This window comes from Convolutriloba macropyga, chromosome 5, assembly GCF_964194025.1.
Source record: "Convolutriloba macropyga chromosome 5, txConMacr16.3, whole genome shotgun sequence".
In the NCBI taxonomy this organism is placed as follows: domain Eukaryota; kingdom Metazoa; phylum Xenacoelomorpha; order Acoela; family Convolutidae; genus Convolutriloba; species Convolutriloba macropyga.
The window spans coordinates 24,743,059-24,767,661 of record NC_134472.1 but is presented as its reverse complement, the minus strand read 5'-3'; the positions used below and the strand labels follow the sequence as shown (position 1 = coordinate 24,767,661).

At 37.9% G+C, this 24,603-nt stretch overlaps 1 protein-coding gene across 1 annotated transcript in view; it reads left to right on the top strand.

The window, feature by feature from the left end:
* The first annotated feature begins 413 nt into the window (after positions 1–413).
* The window catches only part of LOC142340320 (uncharacterized), a 35,653-nt gene continuing 11,463 nt past the window's right edge, over positions 414–24,603 (top strand). The window contains exon 1 of the mRNA XM_075390895.1: positions 414–554. Within this exon, the coding sequence (XP_075247010.1) occupies positions 415–554 (140 nt within the window). The 5' untranslated portion in view covers position 414. The remainder of the gene's footprint in view (positions 555–24,603) is intronic.

Here is a 24,603-nt window from a genome sequence, read left to right as displayed (position 1 = left end):
TGTTTGTAAGATTTTCACTGAAATCACTTAAAAAGCTGTGACAACAAATTTATAACTTTAGAGAAAGTGCGGTACATACAACAATCTGAATTTCTTGTATAATCAGTCTCTGAAAATGGGCGTTTCACACATAATCAGGCGCTGAAAATGAGGTGACTCCTCCCTACGGATGATTACTTGATTTTTTTTTCTCATTTAGTTCCTCAACCTGAAGCAAAATAACGCAAATTTGTTGTCATTGATTACCAGCGCTGAGCTGCCTATCTAAAGAACATTTTAGTAAAATTCACGAACAAAAAGCGTCCCAAAGCTCGACCAAAACGTGGTAAAGTTTTAGCCATGTGATCGAGTTTTACTCCGCAGCTAAAAAAAGCCGAGCTGAACAAAAGTTATTCGTGAAATAATTCATTAGCAATGTCAAATTCGAAAGAAGAAAAACATAATGAAGGCAAAACAAACAAGAAAGAACAAACGAAAGATGAAGATCCACTGAATGTGAGCTCTTTTTTCCAAAGTGCTGTATCGCCCGTCGCCACTGCCGCAGTTTCTACCGTGTAAGTTACAAATTGTACAGGGATCTTTTCCGTTTGTGCCCCCCCCAGTATGTTATGCCCCCTCCCCCCCCCCCCCCCTGTTACAGAGTACGTACCATTACATAGTAAATCATTGTTAAAATATGGTACGTGCGTCTGGGGATGCAAATGATATGCGCCCACTAAGCTGGGTGGCACAAACGGAAAAGATCCTTTGTGCACTTACTACTTGAAGATGCTTTTATTCTAGATACCGAACTTTTCTCAGGCGAACGGCGAATGCTTTTTAATGTCGAATTGCATCGTAAATTACACGCCGTAACAAATATATGCGTTCAACTCACCATTTACATGTCAAAAGACTTACAATTTCTTTTGATTTGAGTTGAGATCAATCACTTTAAGTTTGTTGATTTGGCTTTTCCCAAAGGCACAATAATTCCACAGTTCAGATTTAAGACTCGCAAGAATATACATAGTCTTAACCGAGTATGTTACTGTAAAAATCTGTCAAGATAACCGTCTTGTAAAAACAAAATAGGAAGAAATGATTCAGGGGCGCTGATGTCAGGTCATCAAATTGAGATGAGTACATTCATTGTTCAGTGAAAAAAAATAACAAAAACAATTTTTTCCAAAAATTCATTTTCAGAAGATATTGTCACAAAAAAATTGAAACAAAAATTGTGGAGATTTATTGAAGCAGAGTTTCTTCGGACTCTTTTTACAGCTGTTTACAAATGAAAGGTTACCTGGTAAGACTCTTGCAAGTCTCTGAAAAACTGTTGTATTCATTATCTTTCAAAAACCTCGCTCGCGGCCGGCTTTGGTGTAAGGCTGCTGCGATAGTCTTGTAAAAAATTAATCTTTGGCAAGATCTTTCACCATAGCCATCTTTTGAAAGAACCTTTACAAAATATTTTAAAATAAATAGTAGTTTAGGTAGCATTAGACAAGAAAATTACAATGAAAATAAAAAAACCGAGCAATTGGGTGTAAACAGACTGCAGAATAAAACCTGATTCATGTTATTACAATTGTCAACAAAAATGAGCTTTCAAACAGAAATTTTTATGTACGCTCATTGATGGAAACAGATACACAAATTGTTATTATACATTGTAAACTGCCTGTTTATTAGGGCTTCTTTCAGTATCACCTCAATTTATTTTTAAATTCATTTTAATTGATTGTAAGTTTTAAATAAAAATAGAATTTTAACTCGAAAAAGTAAAGAGTTCCCAAAGCAGTTACGGATAAAATTCAGATCGTTTTCCAAAGAAGTTGCGTGTTCAGTCTGCGTAAAATCTGTTCAAATTATTTGTATAACTTTTAATTCATTCTACAAAACCATGATCAAATTGATGAAGGAAGGCACGATTAAATTAAAGATAATTCATATAAACTCTGATAATATCCAAAAAAATCAGTAGTCCGAGGATTCAATTCATTATATAAGGTAACAACGTGTTATTCAGAAAGCAACGTATAAGCGATCGGTCAAGACAACAAGTGAAACTTAGACGGCAAGGCTTTTTCGATGCTCTTTTACTAGTTTTTTGTCTGATGTTATTGACGTAAATTAGTTCGTATTCATCCAACAATTGTCTAGATAACCTAAAAATTTTCAGCCGAAAACCAGCTTAATCGATACATTTCGTGGTTATATTTACTTAAAATTAGGCTAAACGAACTTTTTCGGATTTTTCTACGCCTATTAGAACGTATTTAAATCTTATTTGGAACGGTTTATATGCCTATTTGTTATTTGAAATATACTCAATTCTGATTGGCTAAAATTCGTCCATTTACTACGTAACATCCTTCGGGCCGGAAGAAGATGTTGGGAAAACTGGTACAAGTTTTACAAGCGGACGTACGAAAAACGGCGGAGTGCGCGACGCTATCAGAGCCGTAACGGAGCTCCACAATCCGTTGGGTAGTAATCCCTAGGGTTGGTTTCTTCAACTATCCAAACCAAGTCGCCGGTCTTAAGGTGTTGCTCGACAGGCGTCTGCCACTTAGAGCGTCGGTTCAACGTCGGTACATACTCTCTGATCCAATGGGACCAGATCGTATTAGCGTACGACTTAGCACGTGCTTAACGTTTACGATGGTCATATTCATTATTGCCGACAGTAGACGGAATACCGGTAGAGTATTCTCCTAAAAGAAAGTGGTTAGGAGTTATAGCGTTCAAATTGCATGGATCAGCGCTTACGGGTGTTAAAGGACGCCAATTGAGAGCATTCTCCACGATACAAAAGGTAGTATGCAGTACCTCATCCGTGAGGCGACGCGTCCCAAGAACAGTATACAACACGCGCCTGAAACTGCGTACCAACCTCTCCCAAATACCACCCTGATGTGGTGCGTTGCGTGGCATTTTATACCTTTGTGAGCGAGATCAATTGCAATATTGACAACTTTCTACTTTTCAATACTTTCTCGGAATTCTTTCTCCGCTCCAATAAAGTTAGTACCATTGTCGGACCAAATCATGGCAGGTGTACCCCTACGTGACACAAACCGCTCAACTCCCATAACACAAGAACTGGTGTCCATGGATGTAACTATCTCGACATGGACAGCTCGAGTAGTGAGACAGGTGAAGAGGAAGCCCCACTTTTTCTCATTAGTACCGCGAACAGTAACTTAGAACGGCCCAGGGTAGTCAACGCCGGTCTTCGTGAAGGGAGGATACTGGTAAGCAAATCTCTTCTAGGTTGAGTCAGACATGATTGGTTGCATAGTTAGAGCTTGGAATTTTCGGCATCTAAGGCAGTGTGCTTTGATGGAACGCAAAGATGATCTTAGTTTCAGTACTGTATCGTGTTCCTGCATAATTGATCTTAGGTATTCAATGCTTTGATGATGATGCTTTACTTGGATGTGTTCACGGAGGAACAGTTTTACAAACAGATGATGTGCATCTAAGATGATTGGGTACTTTACGTTAAAGCCAATTTCCATTGATCGCTTGATGCAGCCCGAGGAACGGATTAGACCATTTGGACTAAAGAAAGGTGAATGTGGAGCGATTGGGCTGCTCCGCTTAACAGATTTTTTGTCAAGAAGATCTTTCCTTTCGGTTTCAAAAGACTCTCCTTACACCGAGTACTGTAGATGACGCTCGGCTTCGCCAAACTCAGTAGGGTCAGTAATGCTACCATCGAGATTACGGTAGCCGGCATGTTTGGGCGAAAGCAGGAGAACGTATGCGACAATACGCATGTACTTTTGATATGAACTAAACTTATCAAACGGAAATATTGAAAGAACGCGAGTTATCTGTTTTTGACAGATGTAGTCAGAGATACATTGACCTCTATAGTGACGGCTTGGTTGACGCCAATTTTGATGTTTTTAATGACGTCTTTGTTCGGTTCAAACGGGAAACGTGAATTAGTAAGGAAATGTGGACCTTTGATCCAACTGCTTGGTTGCAAAATCTCAGCGGACATTCCACGCGTTCCAGCGTCAGCTGGATTATCTTTAGTTGCGACGTGGTTCCATTGGTCAACGATGGTGTACTCCAAATTTTAACAAACGCGGTTTGCAACAAAGATTGGTTGCTTTTCATTAGAGTTTATCCACTGAAGAACAATCGTGCTGTCTGTCCACATTAATACTTGGATAACAGTTACTGTAAGTGCCTGAATAATGTCCATTTTCAGTCGAGTGGCAAGTAGAGCTGCTTTTAATTCGAGTTTTGGTACAGTCATTGCTTTCATTGGCGCCACGCGCGCTTTCCCCCAAACAAACGCAAGCTTTGTTTTCTGCTTCGCCCATGCGAGTTTTTTTTTCGGGCTCGCAAGAATAAGACCGCACTGAAATAATCCTGGGAACTGTCACCGAACATATGCAACTTTATATTATCAAAGGGTCTACTAAATTAACTTCAGGGAATTTTGATGTTTTCAAGCTTTGATAAGTCCGCACTCCAAACCAAAAATCTTTGAACCAATTCCTGTGGAAACTCGTCATCCCATTGTTGTTCTATGACACGCAAGATGTCCTTTAAGAGAAGTCGAGCACCAACAGTAAACGGTGCGACAAGACCAATGCGGTCAAAGACTTTCCAGACAAGACTTAGGACCAAGCGTTGCGTGAGGGACTTGTTGATAGCGCAGCTTGTACCCCTACTCACAACTAAAGTGTCATTAGTGTGATCCAACTTTAGGCCTAGCACATGCGATGAATCCTCCTGACATGACACAATAACTTTAGGCTCAGTAGATTCAGAAGGACAATCAATTCGATCAACCAGACGTGGCACATTGCTTACAAACTTTGTAAACTTGAACCCACCGAGAAGGAGAAGATGTACCAATTTCATCGATCTATTGGTGGCCTTCTCACCAGACTCCACCGAGTCAAGGTAATCGTCCATATAGAGGTTTTCAAGGACGGCTTTTTCAGCTTCGGGGTAAGACATGGCATTGTCTTTCGCAATGCGCTGTAAAGCATAGTTGGCGCATGTGGGCAAGTCTTTAGCCCCAAATATATGGAGCGTATATTACTACAACGTTATTTGTGGGGTCCTTCCGCCACAGAAAGCGAAGTGATGGTTGATCTGATGGTAATACACCAAGCTGTAGAAACCTTCCCTCGATATCGGCAGAGACGACATGTGGATGTTGTCGGAAGCGAAGAAGTACGTAAATAAGGTTTTGGAGCAGTTCAGGGCCAATGAGCAAAGATTTATTCAGTGAGGCACCCTGAAACTTTGCTGCTCCATTGAGCACCCTACGCACCTTGCCCGGTTTGTTCAGGTTTAAAACCGGATGGTGGGGTAAGTACCACTCTTTATCGGACCGGCTCTCAACCTTGTGAGCGTTTGGAACCTCAATTGCATACCTCTTATTTAGGTCTTCATTGATTGTACTAGTATACTCCTCTCCACGGTCTTCATCCTTGAACAATCGTTTTTCGAGAGATTTTAGTTGCAAAAATGAGGAGAAGTAATTATTTAGGAGCTTGGTGTTGTCTGATGCCAACAGCATTCCGACATTGTATCTCAGGCCATTGTGTACCGTCTTATTCTTGAAGATTTCGTGAGACCTTGCGTCTGCTGCAAATCTTGAGTCGACCTGCTTGTTTGCCCCAACGGATTCAATTTCGTACCATGACTTTACTTGAATTGCTAACTCCTTGTCATGTTCGATATTCACTTTAAAGCACTTTGAGGTTAAACCAGAACTTGATTGCAACGGACCGCTTATGAACCAACCTATGGGTAAGCGTACGGCAACGGGTAAACGCTTTTCATCGGCAGAGAAGTTTTCTAACGGGCGGAAGGCATTAGACATCTTGTCCGAGTATCATCTCAATGTCTTTATAGGAAAATGTCACGGGATCAAGGACTGCTAAGTGTGGGTAAGTCTCTTTTAGGGCCTGTAAATTAATTATATCAGAGCCGACGTTCAGACTCTCTTTAATGAAAGGGTTGATGGTAAATGGTTCGAAATCCTCATGTTCTCTTGGTTTCACAGTAACTTCAACAACCCTAGTATCAAATACTTCCTCGGTATTAATACACTTGACAATTTATTTTAGTGCTTTACCGTGCAAACCGAGTCTATCTGCGAGACTACCGGCCACCCTAAAAATACTGGAGGCGGTATCATACAAAACTAAAGCCTTGGTATCTAAACCGGACGAATTGACCAAATGCAATTCAGATACCTGGAGAAGCCCTTTAACATCAGTAACAGATGACATTGTTGTGGTCCTATTAGATGGTTCTTGACTAGTAGTTGCTTTACTTTGACAAGTTTTGCCAGAAGGCTTAATGGTATTAGGATTTGTTGACTGTTTTGTTGGGAAAAACCTATCTGTTCCACGCAATAGTGTGTTATGCGAACTATTGCAGCCCTAAGCTCGGCACTTTCTCGGTTGAGGGCACTGGCAGAATGTGTGCTTATCGCGTAAGCACGAAAACCAAAGTTTATTTTCCGCCATAAACTTCCTTTCCGCCACAAAGTCCTTTCCTTGAAAACTCGACAATCCCCTAGTCGGTGGTTACCTTTGCATACAATACAGCAGGAGTAAGTGTTTGTGGAAGAAGATGGCATTTGCTTCGTTTTTTCCCTTTTGTTGTGAATTTGATGCAAACACTTTTGAGGCTGTTTTGGTCTTGGTTACTGAAGTGCGGTTATCTTCAGGCCTTGCCTTGATTGCGCTTTGTTTCATAAGATCATGGGCCTCAGCCTTTTCTTTACGCCAGTCGTTAAAGTCCAGGATGGTAGGCTTAACCCAGTGCTTCTTAACCGTAAAGAGCGACCTTGACTCTTTCATGTTTGGTGGTATCTTCTGTACCGCTTGGTTAAGTAGGGAAGAGCTTTTCAAGTCAGCATCTTATGATAGTGACTTGAAAACTCCAAGGAGGCTGGATATGGCTGCAGAATAGTTAATGATGTTATCACTATTGTGCATTTTAGGAGGCGAAAAATTGCTTAGTTTAACCAAGTGTGCACTTACGACTGCCTGTGGCTGGCCAAATTTACTTTCTAAGGTCCTTAGTGCATCCTTGTAAATTAAACCACAATAAGCAAACTCGGCGATTGCAATTTTTGCTTTACCGGTGACGAGTTTTTTGAGGTATGTCAATTTAACATCATCAGTTAGAAATTTCGAGTCAATCGCGTTTTTGAATTGACCATACCACTCGTGCGTTTGTAATGGATTGCCATTGGCAAGAGATTGTAATGGATTCAATTCTGGCAAGGGGTCATTTTTTTGCTGTTATTGCATCAGCCAACTCCCTAATCAATGACGCATTGCCTGCTATTGAAGGGGCGGGCACAGACACCTGCGGACCACTCCAACTCAACGGTGTGGGCCCAACATAAAGATTTGTTGATTGGAAAACCAGAGTGGCTAGACCAGGTACAATATTACTTGTAGTTGCGATCGGGTTTTCCTGTTGTGTGCCGGGTGGTGATTGCATATCAATCAAAGGGGGTGAATTTGAATATATTTGTTGTGGAAAATTAGTAACTGATGGTGCGATGTGTGCCTGTACATTTGGAGCAACATTATTTACGGTATCAATGTCCTGGTTGACTAATGACGGTCTGTGATGTGGAAAACGCCAATAACTCATATTTGGCACCAAGTGTTGGCCAAGAGGGAGATTGGGAATTTTTGTAACAGGAGGAGCAACTGAACGTACGACTTTGTGTGCTTGGTTAGTATTGTCTTGAAAAGTGTTGTGGACGAGAGGCTGATTAATCAAATGGGGCGTGTTGGATGGGAGCAGTGAGGTTTGGTGCAGAAACTGGGTTCGGAATGGGAAGGTCATTAGGATGAGCGGGTTCAGAGTTGTGCTGTTGAGTGTTTGGACTTGTTGGGGAGCTTGGTTGCAAGGGAACGTTCATTGCGGGGGCTGGATGATTTGTTGTCGGAAAAGGAGGAAGAGTGGCGATTGGTGCTCGGGGAACAAAATTAATTTACTGTCGGGAGCATATACGCTGGCCCGAATTATTCTTAGGCAGACTTGATGTTTCAGCTCCCCTGGTTTCTGAAATTTGAAGTTGTGCGTGAGGAAAAAAATCGGACGAATTGTTTTGATTTATTCGTGGTCGAATGGGCTCTTGAATTGGTTGTGGAGAAGCCCCTGGGGCGTGTACAGAAGGCGGGTGACTATCTGCGGTTCCTTGGTTAGTTATGCACAGAAGTGCCGTGCCTTGTTGGCCGGTTTAGATCATTTGCGCCCGTAGGTGTGCCTGGTACAACGCCTGTGTGTTAGCAGCAGCCAAAAATTTTCAGGTGGAGTATAATAAGGGTCGAGTTGCTGCAAGGTCTCATTGCTTAAAATGTAATTGCCTCGACAATTTTTTGGAATACAGTGACTCGAAATTTCAGTGTTGTGATCTTCCACTGTTTTGCCGTTGTTGTGGCTAGGACACTCTGGAGGGTCAATCGTAACCTCAGGCTAACTATTTTTCTCCTCATTGTTAAAACTTAAGGCAGGTGAGGTGTTGATCCTGTCTTGGACAGCCTTTTGACTTCTCATTGGGCTCCTAGCACTTGCAGTTGTTTCAGATTGTCTACCTTTAGAAACGGCCTCCAGCAATTCAAATTCTTGCAGAGTTGCCTTTGCCAATCGTTTCGTGTTGTTTTCCTCCAGTTCATCTATTTTCATTTGCTTTTTCTGTTTAGCAAGGCAAATGGCAGCCTCATTCTGTTTTTCAATTTCTTCGCGCTTCATTTTAGCAATAACGTAATCATATTTACGCTGACTAGATGTTTTTGACAAGGCCATAAATTGAGGGAAGTCTAGAACGAATTGAAGCCCTTTGTTCCTGGAACTCACTCATTTTATCATCAGCAGAGTTGATGTAGTTTCGTGCTGAAGTGAGTATCTAAGTTGTCATTGCTTCCAAGTAAGGCTCTAATGAAGGAACAAGTGCACTTGGATCCTCCGTTTTTCCAGCAAATACAATCAAGTCCTTTTTCTGTCCACAACAGTCGTGAAAGCTTCGTTGCACTTTGTTACTAGGCGTTCAACTTTCACTCACCTACTTTGACTATTTATGCAATGAAGGATATCTTCTTGTATAGCATGCAATTCCGCTTCACGCTTTGACCTGGCAGCGTACAATTTTTGGACTTTTTGATCAAAACTATTAGACATCACGATGTTAATATTTCCGAAAACCAGCAAAACTACCATTGCAAACGGTTATCTTTTATATGCACACTCCAAACAAACCAATTCCACGCAAAATAAACCCAACACAAAAGAGACCAAACGCAGCACACTGTAGACGATCTGTAAAACAAACCGGCCAAAGAGCACGAAAGGTCGTCGAGCAAACAGTGCCCATGAAAACAGAAGTGGAGCGCTGAACGCTATGTGCTCAACTCAGAGGGAGACAAAGGACACACGTGAAGTCGAGCCTGGAACGCGCGACGAAACGGAAACGTTACGAACGGGAAGTCGAGCGAGCAATGCGGGACGGAAAAAGGACGGGCGGAAGTTGAGCGAAAACGGCGCAACGCAACAAAACGGGACGGTGGAGAAAGAACGGGCGGGAAATGAGGGCGGAAAAAACTATGTTAACAGACCTAAGCAAAAACTCAACCATACAACCTGGCCGTAACTCCAGAACAAACTTAAGTCACACCCTAGGAAGAAGGAGAGAAGCTACTACAAGACAATCTAGCATAGTTCCTTTTGGGCTTAATATATCAACAAATTAATTTACGGCAACACAGTAGTGCACTAAAGGATGAAAAGGTCGAAAAATTTACTAGCCGTAACTCCAGAATTACCTTAAGTCACATCCTAGCAAAACCAAAACCACAACAAACAATCAGCATACTAACGTTATTATATAAACTACAGCAAAATTGAATAAACTACAATAGTGTATTTGTAGAATAAGACAGTTGGAAAAGTCAAGAAACAATCCAGCCGTAACTCGAGAATAAACTGAAATCACACCCTAGAAGGCAACGAGACCAAACCAACTAGCAATCATACAAGTAGACACAAACATACAGCAAATTCAATATACTACAACAGAAGGGCTAGTAAATTAGTAATGTTGAAAAGTCAAAGGACAATCCAGCCGTAAATCGAGAATAAACTTAAGTCACACCCTAGAAAGCTATAAGACCTAAACAAAAAACCAGCATACTAGCATACTCAACATACTACAGCAAAAACAACAACATACTTCATCACATGTGACATCCTACATCGAAATCCAGAGAAGTAGCGGAAGAAAATGGAAAGCAACATTTTGGGAGAGCAACGTTATTGAAAATAAAAACGGAACACGGATAATTGAAAAGTTAAAGCACGAAAAGGACGCGGACGAGAAACGGTACATAAACGAGCGATGAGAAAAATTATGGTAACTCGATAATTTTTTGTAGGCCGGAGGTTTTGAAAATTTCCAACTTTTTCTGTTTATTGAGTTTCGCTAAATTAACGAACCTTCTTGTTGGAAAAATTGATTTTTGACAACTTTGTCAAAATTGTGTGCTTTTGTCCAATTTTTTCTGTATTTGGTCAATTTTTGCAATTTCTTGAATACGGAACGGTAATCCACTAAACTGGACACTTTCATGCCCAAAAATACGGTTTATCAATATTGGTAATAATTTTCCATTTTTTTTTAATTGCCTAAAAATTGACCAAAAATTTTCAATATGGAACAATTTAGCATTATTTTCTCTCAATTTTCTCTATATCAGAGGTTATTTCTGTTATACGAACCGACTGTATCAATTTTCTCGAATTTTTGGTAAATCTACCAAAAATTTTTAAAATCGGTATTTTTTCGTCTCTAAATTTGTGCTTTGTGCGGTTAATGGCGACCGGTTATCTATAAATTACCTGCCGTAAAGCCTGTTTAGTGTTAAAGCAATTGATGATGAGTGTAACGCAAACCGCTGATAATTTTTTAGGGTTGGGTCAATGCCGTCTAATTTAGTTTTTTTTTAAATCAATTTACTGCAAAAAATTAATTGTAAAGTTTCGGCTCTGTCTTACAGTTTTGCTGCTTTTCAATTGGAGTTTCTCTATGATGCTTAAGCAACCAAATTGCACATGTGTTGTTGAATTAAGCGATGGCCTCTTCAGCCGCCTCGTTTCTGTTGGCCATGGGAAGAAATGCGAAAGTGCTGTTCAATTTCTACCTCAGTCAATTCTCCACTGCATTGGGCAGGTCACCCATGTGCACCATAATTGCCAGGGCCATCTTATCCACCCATCTGTTCCCCTAGCCTGTATCCGCTAGCCTCTTCTGTCTCCACACGCTCATATCACAGCTCTCGCCGACTATCTGATCTGCGGGCACATTCCTTCACACGGACCTCACTCTTTCGCACGCACTGGGTACTACCTTGCCGCTTCACTTTCTCTTTCTCTCGTCGGCCTCTTTGTTTTGCTTCGAGCACCACTTTCGACTGATACTGGCTACACGCAACACGGCGGGCCTTCACACAGGCTGGATCTATCAGCCGAATTAGCGTTTTGTTAAATAAGATGGCACCATATAAACTCTGATGATATCAAAAACAATCAGTAGTCCGAGGATTCAATTCATTATATAAGGTATCAAAGTGTTATTCAGAAAGCAACGTATAAGCCATCGATCAAGACAACAAGTGAAACTTAGACGGCAAAGCTTTTTCGATGCTCTTTTACTAGTTTTTTGTCTGATGTTATTGATGTAAATCAGTTCGCATTTTTCCAACAATTATCTAGATAGCCTAAAAATTTTAAGCCAAAAACCAGCTTAATTGATACATTTCGTGTTTATATTTACTTAAAATTAGGCTAATTGAACTTTATTGGAACTTTCTACGTATATTAGAACGTATTTAAATCTTATTTGGAACGGTTTATTTGCCTATTTGTTATTTAGAAATACTCGATTCTGATTGGCTATAAAATTCGTCCGTTTACTACGTAACAATTCACGTGGCACCATTTATCAACGATTTAAAAGAAAACCGACCAATTGTTATGTAGGGCTGACACCTTATTAACTTAGTTCTTTTAATCTTCAACGTATTATGCGTTGATTGATATAAATGAGTTAGCCAGGTTACATGCAGCAATATCTTGCAAGATTTTGGAAAAAATTATTTCAAGACGGCGTATCTCCTTACAAGATTCTTCGAGAATCTTGCAAAATCTTGCAAGAAAACCATTCGAAGTTGACTGGGGTGACTAACAGTAACAATTTACAAACTGAAGCGGTTTTTGTGCGTTTAATTTTGGCTATATATCTGTGCCCGTATATTCTGATTTGTATTTGATTATGCCTCTATCATTTTAGGCAAAAAATTGCATTGTGAATTCAAGAATTTCATGATTAAAATGATCAAATTCTACCTGATACTCAAATTAGTGCTGATTAATCAAATCTGACATCCTAAGCAAAAATGGAAATCTTCTATCTGATTTTATCCGTAAGAATTTGCGCCGTTGTTCTGCAATCTAGGTCTATTAACTTCTTGGTGATTAGTTGCTCTCAAACGAATTTTGATGGCAATTACATTAGTCCTATGGTCTTTTTTAATGCAGCTTTTCCCTGACCAGTGTTTGGTCAGACCCTTTTGAATTTGCGTTGAAATTTTTAAAAGATTGAAAGTTTTAAATTCTGACATCGTATAATTGAAAATTTGGTTTTTTAGACTTCACCACTGAAGAGATCTAGCATTTTGAACATTTAACATAACAGCTTCATGAATATATCAAAACTTGAAGGGTTATATATTTTTCAGTTCAGTGAAATTGCTCACTCATAAAATAGTTTGATTGAAAAATACTAAAAAAAAATACTAAAACACTATAAATCAAATACTAAAATATTATAAGTAAAATCGATGTCAAGAAAAGTTTGATTTTGGTTACATTAAAATCAAGATAAAAGAAACTTGCAGTTAAAAATCAAAGCTTGCAAACACAAAAACTAGCGTCAAGTATTTTTGCGAAGGCTCAATAGGAAATACCACGAAGAAACCCATTTTCTTATGGGTTATTATTCTAATCCAACCTCATAAGTTTTTTTCCGAAAAGCTCAAAACGTGTGCAATATTTTTACTCAGTAGTTCTGAAAAAGGTCGGTTTTGATGGTCAATGTAAGACGATTTGTTTTTAAATTTGCATGTCAAAAAACGAATTACTGAAAAACTTTTTAACTTTTTTGGTACAATTAATGGTACAATTAGTACAATTAGTACAATTAATGGTTGAACTAACTGGACTTTTAAAAAATGTCATCGAAATGTATTCAATTTGTGATTGTATTAAAGAACTTTTTCTGATTGTATTAAAGAGACAAATAACATGAATCTCTTATAAATTCGTGACAGCGTTGTTGCAAAGGTGAAATTTCAATGAAATTAAATTTTATAGCATAGTGACATCTGGCCTTTCAGCTTTGCGTTTTTGCTTAAATTATTGTAGCCGATATCACCAATGTTGAGGATTACATTTGTTGTGTAATACATTTTTCCCCTAAACTTTCTTAATTTTCTATTCCTTTCACATTGAAGATTTATTTTTTTGTTCAGAATAAAAACGAAACTAAAATTCTAATATTTTTTTAGTTCATATAAGTCCTGATTTTCTTTTGATGCAATTTGTTGAGTGATCAATTTTCCCTTTGACTTTTTCATGTTTCGCCCTCAATTGAAAATCAACTGGTAAAAACCAAAAACTGTCAGATGTTTGTTTTTTGCTTGTTTCAACGACACTGCTAAATGTACACTCAATGAGAAAATTAAACGTAAACGGCAACGTTTTATGGTAAACTGAGTTTTTGAAGCCAGTTTTAATAAACTTTGGCCGTTTATTTAGAGTTTCATAACAGTCAACGCTTTACCTTCAGAAGTGTAATAGATCTAAGTACAGAAAGGCGGACAAAACTTTTATAGAGAAAGCTCAATTAGAGGTTTGCAGGTTTCTCATTAACTCCTGTATTTCCTGTCTAACATGAAATGTGTTCAAATTGTTCTTTAGTTGTATTCACATTTTCTTACCTCGAGTGATGCAGGCATAATCAAGTTGAAAAGATGATGCTAGGAGCTGATATTACTACTTATGGAGAACTGGCAAATTTATATCAAGATTTTTTTTTCGGTAAATATTCCGAGCACTTTTCTACAGTTAAGAAGGGTTAAAATCTTTTATATTGTTGTCGCTTCTGCAAAACCTAAGAAAACTCCTCAAAAATAAGCAGTGCATCATGTCACGTTCATTTTGAGAGCTTAAATATTCATCTCCTTCCTCCCCAGTCCCCAGTAGTATAAAAAAATGACTAGAACCTCAACGGGGGGGGGGGGGGACGGACATTTTTGGAAGCCTGATTTTCTCGGCCCAACAACAATGGGGTGGGACAATTTGAAATTTCTGCGGGGTGGCCATCTACAACGGGGTGGGACAATTAACAATTAGAATTTTTTAAAATGAAGTAAAATGTCCCCCCTATTTTACATATTTACATACATATATACATATACACAATATATACATACATGCATATATATGTATATATGTATATGTATGTATGTATGTTTGTATGTATGTACGTTTGTGTGTATTGTTGTATGCATGTATGAATGTATTTATGTATGTATATGTATGCATGTATATGTATGTGAGTATCTATATATGTAAGTATGGATGTATGTATGTATGTATGTATTACGTAAATGTATATATGTATATGCATGTATATATGTAACTTGTATATGTATATATGTATATGTATGTATGTATACATGTATGTAGGTATGTATGTATGTATGTTTGTGTGTATTGTTGTATCCATGTATGAATGTATTTATGTATGTATATGTATGCATGTATATGTATGTGAGTATCTATATATGTATGTATGTATGTATGTATTATGTAAATGTATATATGTATATGCATGTATATATATAACTTGTATATGTATATATGTATTTGTATGTATGTATACATGTATGTATGTATGTATGTATGTATGTATGTTTGTGTGTATTGTTGTATGCATGTATGAATGTTTTTATGTATGTATATGTATGCATGTATGTGTATGTGAGTATCTATATATGTATGTATGGATGTATGTATACATACACACATTCAAACATACATACATACATACATATATACATACATACATACAGATTTCAAGACAAACAAGTTTTTACCTAAGTATGTGCACAATTATGGTCATAATCACCTATGTCCATAAATGCATACATAAATTGGTGAAAACAACAGTAAAACAACTAACCTGTTATTAGATGTATAAAATCATTAATGATATATTAATTGGAGAGTCATCAGATCATGTTCAAACATGTTCAGGGTCACAAAACTGTCCAAAAAAAATTGACCAATCGGAGTGCTTGATTTATTATTCAAGTTGACAACCAATCAGAATTGAAAGATTTATAAACAAAAACTCTAAACGCTCACGTTCGGTAAACAGTAAATAATGAACACAATAGGAACAAAAGACATCAAGCTCATTCATGAGAAAGTTTTATCACTGAGAGGTAACATAAATTATACACACATATGTTATCGACAATTATATTTCGTAGCTGCTTGTTCTTTGTTAGATCCAGAAGTTGACGGAGAAATAGCACTTAAATTTAGACCCTATGGTGGTTTCATTGGAATTGATAATTCAAGACTAGATCCTTTATTGAAACGGAGCAAAGTGCTACGACTTCATGCTGCATTGCATGACGCCGCTGGATTTATAAAAGATTGCCGAAGCAAAGGCCCTGGATATGTTTACGCTTTCCGTTACTCACCAGTAAACAATTGTCTTTTTGGACACCTGACAGGAATATTATTCATTCTATCAGTGAAAATTTTTCATTCACAATTGTTTCGTGAATTGGAATGCTAGAAAATTTTGGCAGCAAAACCACAAATATTATTGTCCTCGATCTCGAAGGTTTCAAACTCAAGTCACTTGGATTCATTATAAAAGAACTCAGTTTGTGTTCCAGTTACAACGATACAATATTTTTCAAACCACCGCTTAAATTCGCTGATTTACCCGCACACGATAGACAAACTGTTATTTGGCTGACCAATAACCTACACGGTCTTGATTGGGACGAAGGTGATATACCTTACTGTGATTTGCAAACAATCTGTCTGAGTTTCAGTTTCCGATTCACACGAAAAATTTTTTTGCCAAAGGCATTGAAAAGTGTGAGCTCCTCAGTAAGCTTTTACAAAAAACTGTTTATAATCTGGAGGATCTAAATTGTCCCCGAATCTCAGAGATAATATCAGAAGAACAAGTTCCCTCCTGTTATCTTCATTCAAACTTTCGTTCAACAAACGATCAATTATCAAATCACTGCGCGGAACGTAAAGCAAGAATATTTTCACAGTGGACACAAAGTGATGCACAGAGAAGACACGGCAACTTAAACAACCTATCTGTCAGACAACTTGAAGATATTCACTTGCTTGACTCCACTTGACGATCAGCCGATTGTAATATTCAACAGAGTTCAGGATCCCTCTCCACCAATACAGAATAATTTTTCAAGTGATCAACAGAACCGAGCGAACTATCTCAACAATAAGCCAAACACAGCACAACAACCGCGTTACAATTCGCTTTATAGCGCAGCAGCAAAACGTTATTTTGCAACCATTACTCTTTCTCCCGACGAGCTAGACAGCTTTAGGGCTTTCCTGCCCGTGATAGATAATTTCTATCACTTCCAACTGTATGTAAAAAATAAACAGAGAGCTCGAGAACATCGGAATCAGTTCAATTATGGCTATGAACCAAACAAACCAGAAGCCTATGCAGTCCCCCAACGAGCAGCGAATCCCACGTTGGAAGCAATGGGCGGACAAAAAAGTTCCTCAATTTAGATTGAAAAAAACGCCATCAGAACGTGAGCTGTCACTTAATGAGATGCCGAATGAGTTGCGGTTATATGTCTTGGAGCACCCCGAAGTTGAAAAAGTCTTCAATCAACCATCGTTCAAGGAAAATGACTCATCAACTGTTTGTTATAAACTAGAGATAAAAAGTCATATTAAAGGTTTTAATTTGTTTGAGTTCTGGTACATGAAACAGTTGCCCAGTGAATAATTCAAAGTTAACATCTTATATCATTCTTGTTTCAATTCACTTTTCAATTAAATATTTTTCTCCAATTGAGTTGCGGTTATATGTCTTGGAGCACCCCGAAGTTGAAAAAGTCTTCAATCAACCATCGTTCAAGGAAAATGACTCATCAACTGTTTGTTATAAACTAGAGATAAAAAGTCATATTAAAGGTTTTAATTTGTTTGAGTTCTGGTACATGAAACAGTTGCCCAGTGAATAATTCAAAAGTAACATTTTATATCATTCTTGTTTCAATTCACTTTTCAATTAATTATTTTTCTCCAATGAATCAAAAAGACGAGGCTGACGCTGGTATCAGTAATTTAGTCTTTGATGTGAACAACAAGGAGAGGCCCCCATTGCGTTGTTGTTCAAATTCAACAGTGCCAAGGCTCGAAGTAATTTTTTTGTTCAAGTGAGTATCATTGTCTTAATGATCATTCTTTGCTTCTCTATGCTCTTTCTATTATCAGAAAGCTGTGAAGAGAAATCAATTTGGATTGCTCTCTTATCGAGTTTAGTTGGTTACATTTTACCTAATCCCAAACTATGAACAAAGTTATTCTTACACATGACAGGGTATTTATGTCAATTGTAGGACCAAGTGGTTGTGGTAAAACAGAACTCTTGTTTCGAATGCTAAAAGGTTCGACCTTTTATCCACGTTTTGAAAAAATTTATTATTTTTACAAAGAGTTCCAATCACTTTTCAAAGATATCCAACGAGTTATACCAGGGATTGAGTTTCTAAAATACTCAGGCTTTGATATAACAAAAAAACTATCGCATTGTCTGCTTATCTATGACGATTCATGTGAAGAAATCTTCAACGATAAAGAATTTTTAAAAATAGCGACCTCAGGACGTCATCGCAAACTACATGTTATATACGTCAAGCATAATTTATTCCATCAAAGCAAATGGTCCAGAACCATTGATTTGAATACAACACACATAATATTATTCAAGTCGCTTCGTGACATTCAACAAATTGAATATCTTGGAAAACAGTTGAATTGTCTCCAACTGATTAAAGAAGCATACAAACTAGCAACTGCGGAGCCCTTTGGACATTTGATGATAGATCTCGACCCAAAAACCAGTCAGGGTTTACGTTTTTCATCGCAACTAATTGGACCGGATCCTTCTATTTTTTACATTTCGTCCCCTGAAGCAGTCATTACAACAATTACAAATGAAAAAGAAACATTTGCTTATGCTCAAGCAATGGGCAAATAAGAGGAATGAGAACACAGCTCAAATAGAAATATTACATCAGGGCGATTTCATTTGGTTCTTGAGTGACTGTGTGATGAACGTGCTCTCTGGAGTTGTACCAATCAATAAAGTTGAATTAAAAAAATTCGAGAAACCACTACGTAAACTTGCAGACAGGCGAGTTAAAAAAAGTGAGAGAATCAAAATTTTTCGATCAGATTCTGGAATCCGTCTAATTAAACTGATTGCGTTAGCGTGTATTGCTTTTCTGGAGCAAGATGCACACTGAAGAGTTTGTGCTAATTCCTCGTCAAATGTATGCGAATGAACAACCTCAAATTGCTCAACTTCTCAACAATAAAAATGTCCGAGAGAAAGCAAAACAAATATCACTGTTAAAAAAGAAGCAAGTCTCCACCAGCACCTTCTACCACGCAACAAGACGCGCAACAGCAGACCGATAATATTTTGGAGAATGCCAAAGATGAGTTGAATGAGACTAGAGATGACAAAATTGATACAAAAGTTTCAACTGAAATCAGGGAGCAAGTTTTGAGAGATATTAAACACCTTGATAGAAAAAAGTTTGAAAAAGCGAGCATAATATTGGAAAAAATAGAAGAGTCAGAATCTCTATCGCTGGATCAGACATCAAGACTAATGGTTAATAAGTCAAGCACGGGAATTCTTGTCGCAGATTTTCTTTACGATCTACAACAAACAACATCTAAGCTTTCACTTGAACATTACAAAGTCCTGACCTTTCTAGATATCAGTTCACAATTAACTTGTAATACATACGCAAAAAAATTTCTTGCCTTATCACTAAACGAAAAGTTACAGTTGTTTGAGGATGAACCATAAAACGAAGAATCAGGAGTCTCGAGAACAGAAGAATCAAAAGCATCTGGCGACGATGAAGGAAGCTTTGAAGATGCAAAAGACGAAATCCAACCGTCTAGCTCGTGGACAAATTACTTCCTCTCACGTTTAACAATTGAACAAATTATACACAAAAGGTAGTGCAGCTTTTGGTAGCATTGCTAACTTGAAAAAAGCCAGTGGTTTACCAAGATCCAAAAGTGGTTCAATACCTTCAGTCGAAAGCCCCATACACAAAATACAAACAATTCAGAAAAACTTTCCCGAGACTAAAAGCTGTTGCATGCAGAATAAACGAAATCTGGTCTGTCGATGTGGCGTATATGGATAAAATTGCCCAACACAACAATGGAGTCAAATATTTACTGGTGGCTGTTGATGTTTTATCGCGATACCTTAGAGTGCAACCAATGAAGGCTTTATATGCAAAAGATGCTGTTGAAGCGTTCGAAAAAATGATCGAACAGAAAAAACCAGAAAGGGTTTGGACAGACAAGGGATCCGAGTTTAAAAGTGAATTCAAAAAATTTTGTGAAAAGAAGGAGATTCATTTATATACAACCGAAAACGAAACCAAGTCGGCATTTGCTGAGAGGAATATTCGATCGCTCAAAAACATTATTCACAAATACCTGGAGGAAAATTGGACTTGGACTTATATTAAGCAATTGCCCTAGTTTGTTAATACTATAAACACTCGTGTTAATCGTGTTACCCAACTTGCACCTAATAAAACTTTCAATAAACATGAACCGTTTCTAATATCCCTAGCAATTAGCACAAAAAAGTACAAGCCAAAATACGAAGAAGTAGACCTGGTTCGGATTGCAAAGCCAGACCAAATATTTAGGAAAGGTTATAAACAAAATTACACAGACGAAGTCTTCACAGTATTCAAGGTTGCTACCCTTAGTCCACCAACATACAACCTTATAGACGCAAACAACGTTATAATTGAAGGTAAATTTTATGAACCAGAATTAGTCCAAGTGAACGTTCTTCCTGTCAAAGATTAAACATGAGTATTCATAGAGAATTTACTATTGATTTGATATCGAATGCATCAATGGGAATTTTTTCCAGTAATACTATGGCCAAGTTTCGAAATCAACTCGCTCAACCATTACAGTTAGATGGAGATTGGCAAGTTGCCCTTGCTTCAATATCATTTCCCTCAAACATCAATAATGTAAACTCAGCCGAAATAGTTGCGTATGTCAGTTCTGGCGCTGAACTTGATGCTTCACATAACCGAACCGGACAACTTCGAAGAATTCGCAAAGGTATATACAACAGTTCAGAAGAGCTTCTGAAAGAATTTTTTCGAATCGCTCAATTGAAAAACTTTGACTATGATTTTGACACTGTAACGCAAAAGTTAGTTTTGAAATTTGGACCTAACGAAGGTTTGTCATTTGAAGATGAAGAAGTACCCATTATTCTTGGTTTTAAAGGAATAAGAGATATTTCGAATCATGGTTTTATTCACATTGGTTAAAAGTCAGAAAAAGCAGGCAACTCTTTGAACAGACATGTTGGAGAATTTCCAGTTGATATCACTTGCGGATCACAGTTAATATTTGTATACATTGATATAATTGAACATCAGAACGTTGGTAATGTGAGAGCTCCAGTAATAAAAATCATTGAGTCTGAAAGACGTTTGAGAAACGGTAGCATAAACACAGTGACACCCATACACCACAAGTCCTACACAAATTTGGATTACAAGCCAATATTATCAAACAACATTCAGAACATACAGGTAGAGTCGAGAAACGAAACTGGAAAACTAATTCCTTTTACTGGAACCGGAAAAGTTATAGTCAGTTTAAAATTTCAAAAAATTATTTAATATGGAGGCTTACTACAGCAATCAAGCATCTCAATCAATGCCGCATTTTTCCGGACACTACAGACAAAGAGGCAGTGGTTTTGGAGCGCTTGCTGCAGGTATTGGAAGAGTTGCTCTGCCATTAGCACGCAAATTTCTCTGGCCCGCAGCAAAAAAGATTGGTCGTGATTTATTGGTTCAAGGAGCACCGGAGTTAGTAGAAGTTGCAACCAAAAGAAAGTCAGCAAAACAAGCACTGAAAAGTACAGTAGCCAAAACAGCTCGCAAACAAATAGGTGGATCTCTTCAATCACGTATTGCATCAGGCCGTAAAATAATTAGACGAAAAAGACGACAATACACGAGACCTCTTTCAAACCAAAAACAAAAAATCTCAACCAGAAGAATCATTTCTCGAAAACCCCATCCGAAAAGGAGTCGTCTGGATTTTTTCTCGCGAGTGAAAAATGCGAACTAATATTGTGATACCATCTGAAGCCACTCACAGTTATTTAGACTTATTTGAAAAACCACCTTTGCTGGTAACATTTGATCAATCATTCGAGCAAAAAACAGGACCGCTTTATTCGCCTTCGGGATCATCATTGGAATTTGAAGTTGTTGGTGATCGCAACAATTTTATTGACTTACAAAAAATTTACCTGGAGATCAAGTGTCGAATACTTCAAACAGATGGAACGGATTTGCGCTTCACAGCTGGTGACGCTAATGCCAGTGATCTTCCATATTTTGCTAATAATATCCTTCATTCACTTTTCGCCGACTGTACTGTTTCTGCAAATGGTATCAAAATTTCAACAGCTAATGGACACTATGCACACAAAATTTTCATAGAAACTGAATTCTCTCATGGGACAGACGCAAAGAAGACCTGGCTGAAATGTCAGGGTTATGAGTATGAAGAAAACCCGGCACTATTCCAGCAGCAATATCAGATATAAGAAAAAGAACAGTGCGACAATCCGCACGCATAACATTATATGGAAAGTTGGCGGTTGATTTCTTTTCATGTGAGAAACATTTGGTTAGTGGAGTTACGTTACGCATTTCAATGAGAAGATCCCAAGATGATTTTGCCGTCATCAGCGAAGACGCAGCGAAACACTACAAGGTTAAAATAGATGAGGCTAATTTATTTGTCAGGAAGATGACGGTGTCAGATAATGTTGTAGGTGCAATTGAGAAGACATTATTGAAAACTCCGGCAATTTACCGATACAATGAAGTAATTACCAAAACATTCTTGGCTACAACAGGCCAACAAAGCTGGAAACATGAGGATATTTTCACTAAAGAGCCAATCCGAAGAGTCATTGTTGCATTATGCGTTGGTACAGCATTCATCGGTACCAACACCGCTTATCCATTCCATTATCAAAAATTTGCTTTAAGAGAGATAACCATTTATCGAAATGGTTTTGCAACGGCTGGAACTCAAATGTCAACAACTGACAACAAGAGGTTGTACTACAATTCAATGAGTGCATTAGCTTATGTAGAAAATGGCCATGGAATACCTCTGAGTGAGTTCGCAAACCATTATATAATGGTATTTGATCTGACCAGCACTCAAGAGGCAACTCATGACTTTATTCATCCAGAGCTCACAAATTCATCATTGTCTGTCGAACTCAAGTTCGATGCAGCGTTAGCTCATAACGTTGAAATATTTTTTCTTGGGGAAAAAGCATCTACGATCTACATTGACTCTGCAAGAAACGCATCTAAAAACGCTCTTCCCATGATCACATACTAATGGACGAAGATCAAATTCATCTTCAAGTGAAAAAGTGTAAACACCTCAAATTCAAATTCAGAGGTGTTTAGGCCGCTGATAATTATCCTCTGAACTTGCAAACCAACACATTTTTTATTGTTAATGCATCACGATCCAACTCTATTGGAACCCACTGGGTAGTGCTAGCTAAACGATATGCATACCCGATAATATATTTTGCGGATCCATTGGCTCTACCCTTGACTACCTACAAGGATATTTTCAACCGTTTACAACAGTGTAAAGACTTGGAGATAATGATGGATATCATGGAACATAGAAGAGACATTCAGTCTCCATTGCAATCCTCAGACTCCCAGCTTTGTGGTTTATTTTGCATATATATTGTTCATTATTTTTATAGTGAGAAATTTCCGTTTATACCTGATGTAAATGAATTAGAGTTGCTAGCTTTTGTAAAACATATGAAGTAAAAGTTAATTTAATTTTCAAACAACACTTTTTGAATATCAATTTTTACAAAATTGAAAGGTTATGAAAGAGTTTGAGGTTTCTCGCACAAAACTCCCGTGGCCACTAAGCAGAATATCCATTATCTGATAAAGAGTTGAGGAGTGTTCACCTAGCATAAGCTGGCAAAATCGTTTCATAGTTACATCAGGGACTGTAGAAGAACGTTTGTTGGTCGTAAAAGTACTAATAGATTTTGCTGTTGCCTCACTCAAGGGTGCTGGAAGTTGTTTCTGGTTCTTGGTAACTGCAGAAGAAGTTGATTTTGAAAGGTATTCAACAGCAACATGTAGTCGTGAAATTATTGCACCACGTTTAACAAGTCTTTTTGCGTAGGCTGAATAAGTAATTTGAAACAGTTAACGAGACACGGTATCACCGCAGGTACATAAAGAGAATCGAATGTATTATCATCCTGAGAACCAAATTCATACATAACATGATAATGATTGGAGCCAAATGTGCAACCTTCGATAACTGTTGCAGATGAATGATAACCATATGCATAATTTTCAATTGTTGTGTTTTCAAGTTTTGGTTCCGTCTCACAAATATTGTACTTGAAACGTTTTTGAAATTTCTTGAAATATTCAGGACTGTTCTCATACATTGCCTCAACCATAACGAACAAAAAAGAAAAAGCTAATGAACTAACTATGAAAGCATAAACAATGACAGGAAGCAAAAGGTATAATAGAAATTATTCCGATTACTCGTTGACTGTTACAGATGTTTTTGGTATCTTCTTTTGGCCCTGAGTTGGCGTTTTGCCAGCCCGTTTTGCTGGACGCTTCGAGTCATCAGTTGAATCCGGTTTTAGAAGAGAGTCGATCAACCCAACTGGTTGATCAAGCATTTGTTCTAGTTTTTCTATGTTCTGACATAGCAACCGAAACTCTCGCGCCGAAAGTGTAATTTTTTGATTGAAATCCCAATCGACCTGTTCACTATCACGTTTGAACAATTTCAAGGATAAATAGGTGCCAGTGGTATGATAAGTCTTAACAGCAGCCCTAACAAGCCGTTTTTCATTGAGCGAGAGATCCAAATGAAAGTCGCTGTACTCAACATCCTTAGACAAAACATTACCCATAATGTTGCATATATTGAGACAAACTGTATCAAAGTAATCTGAAAAGATAAATGACTAATACATTACTGTTTGTCGGAATGTAAACAATTTCAAACCCCACGCCAACATGTCTAGACAAGATAACAGCTGAACAAACAAATCCCCCTCCCTACGCG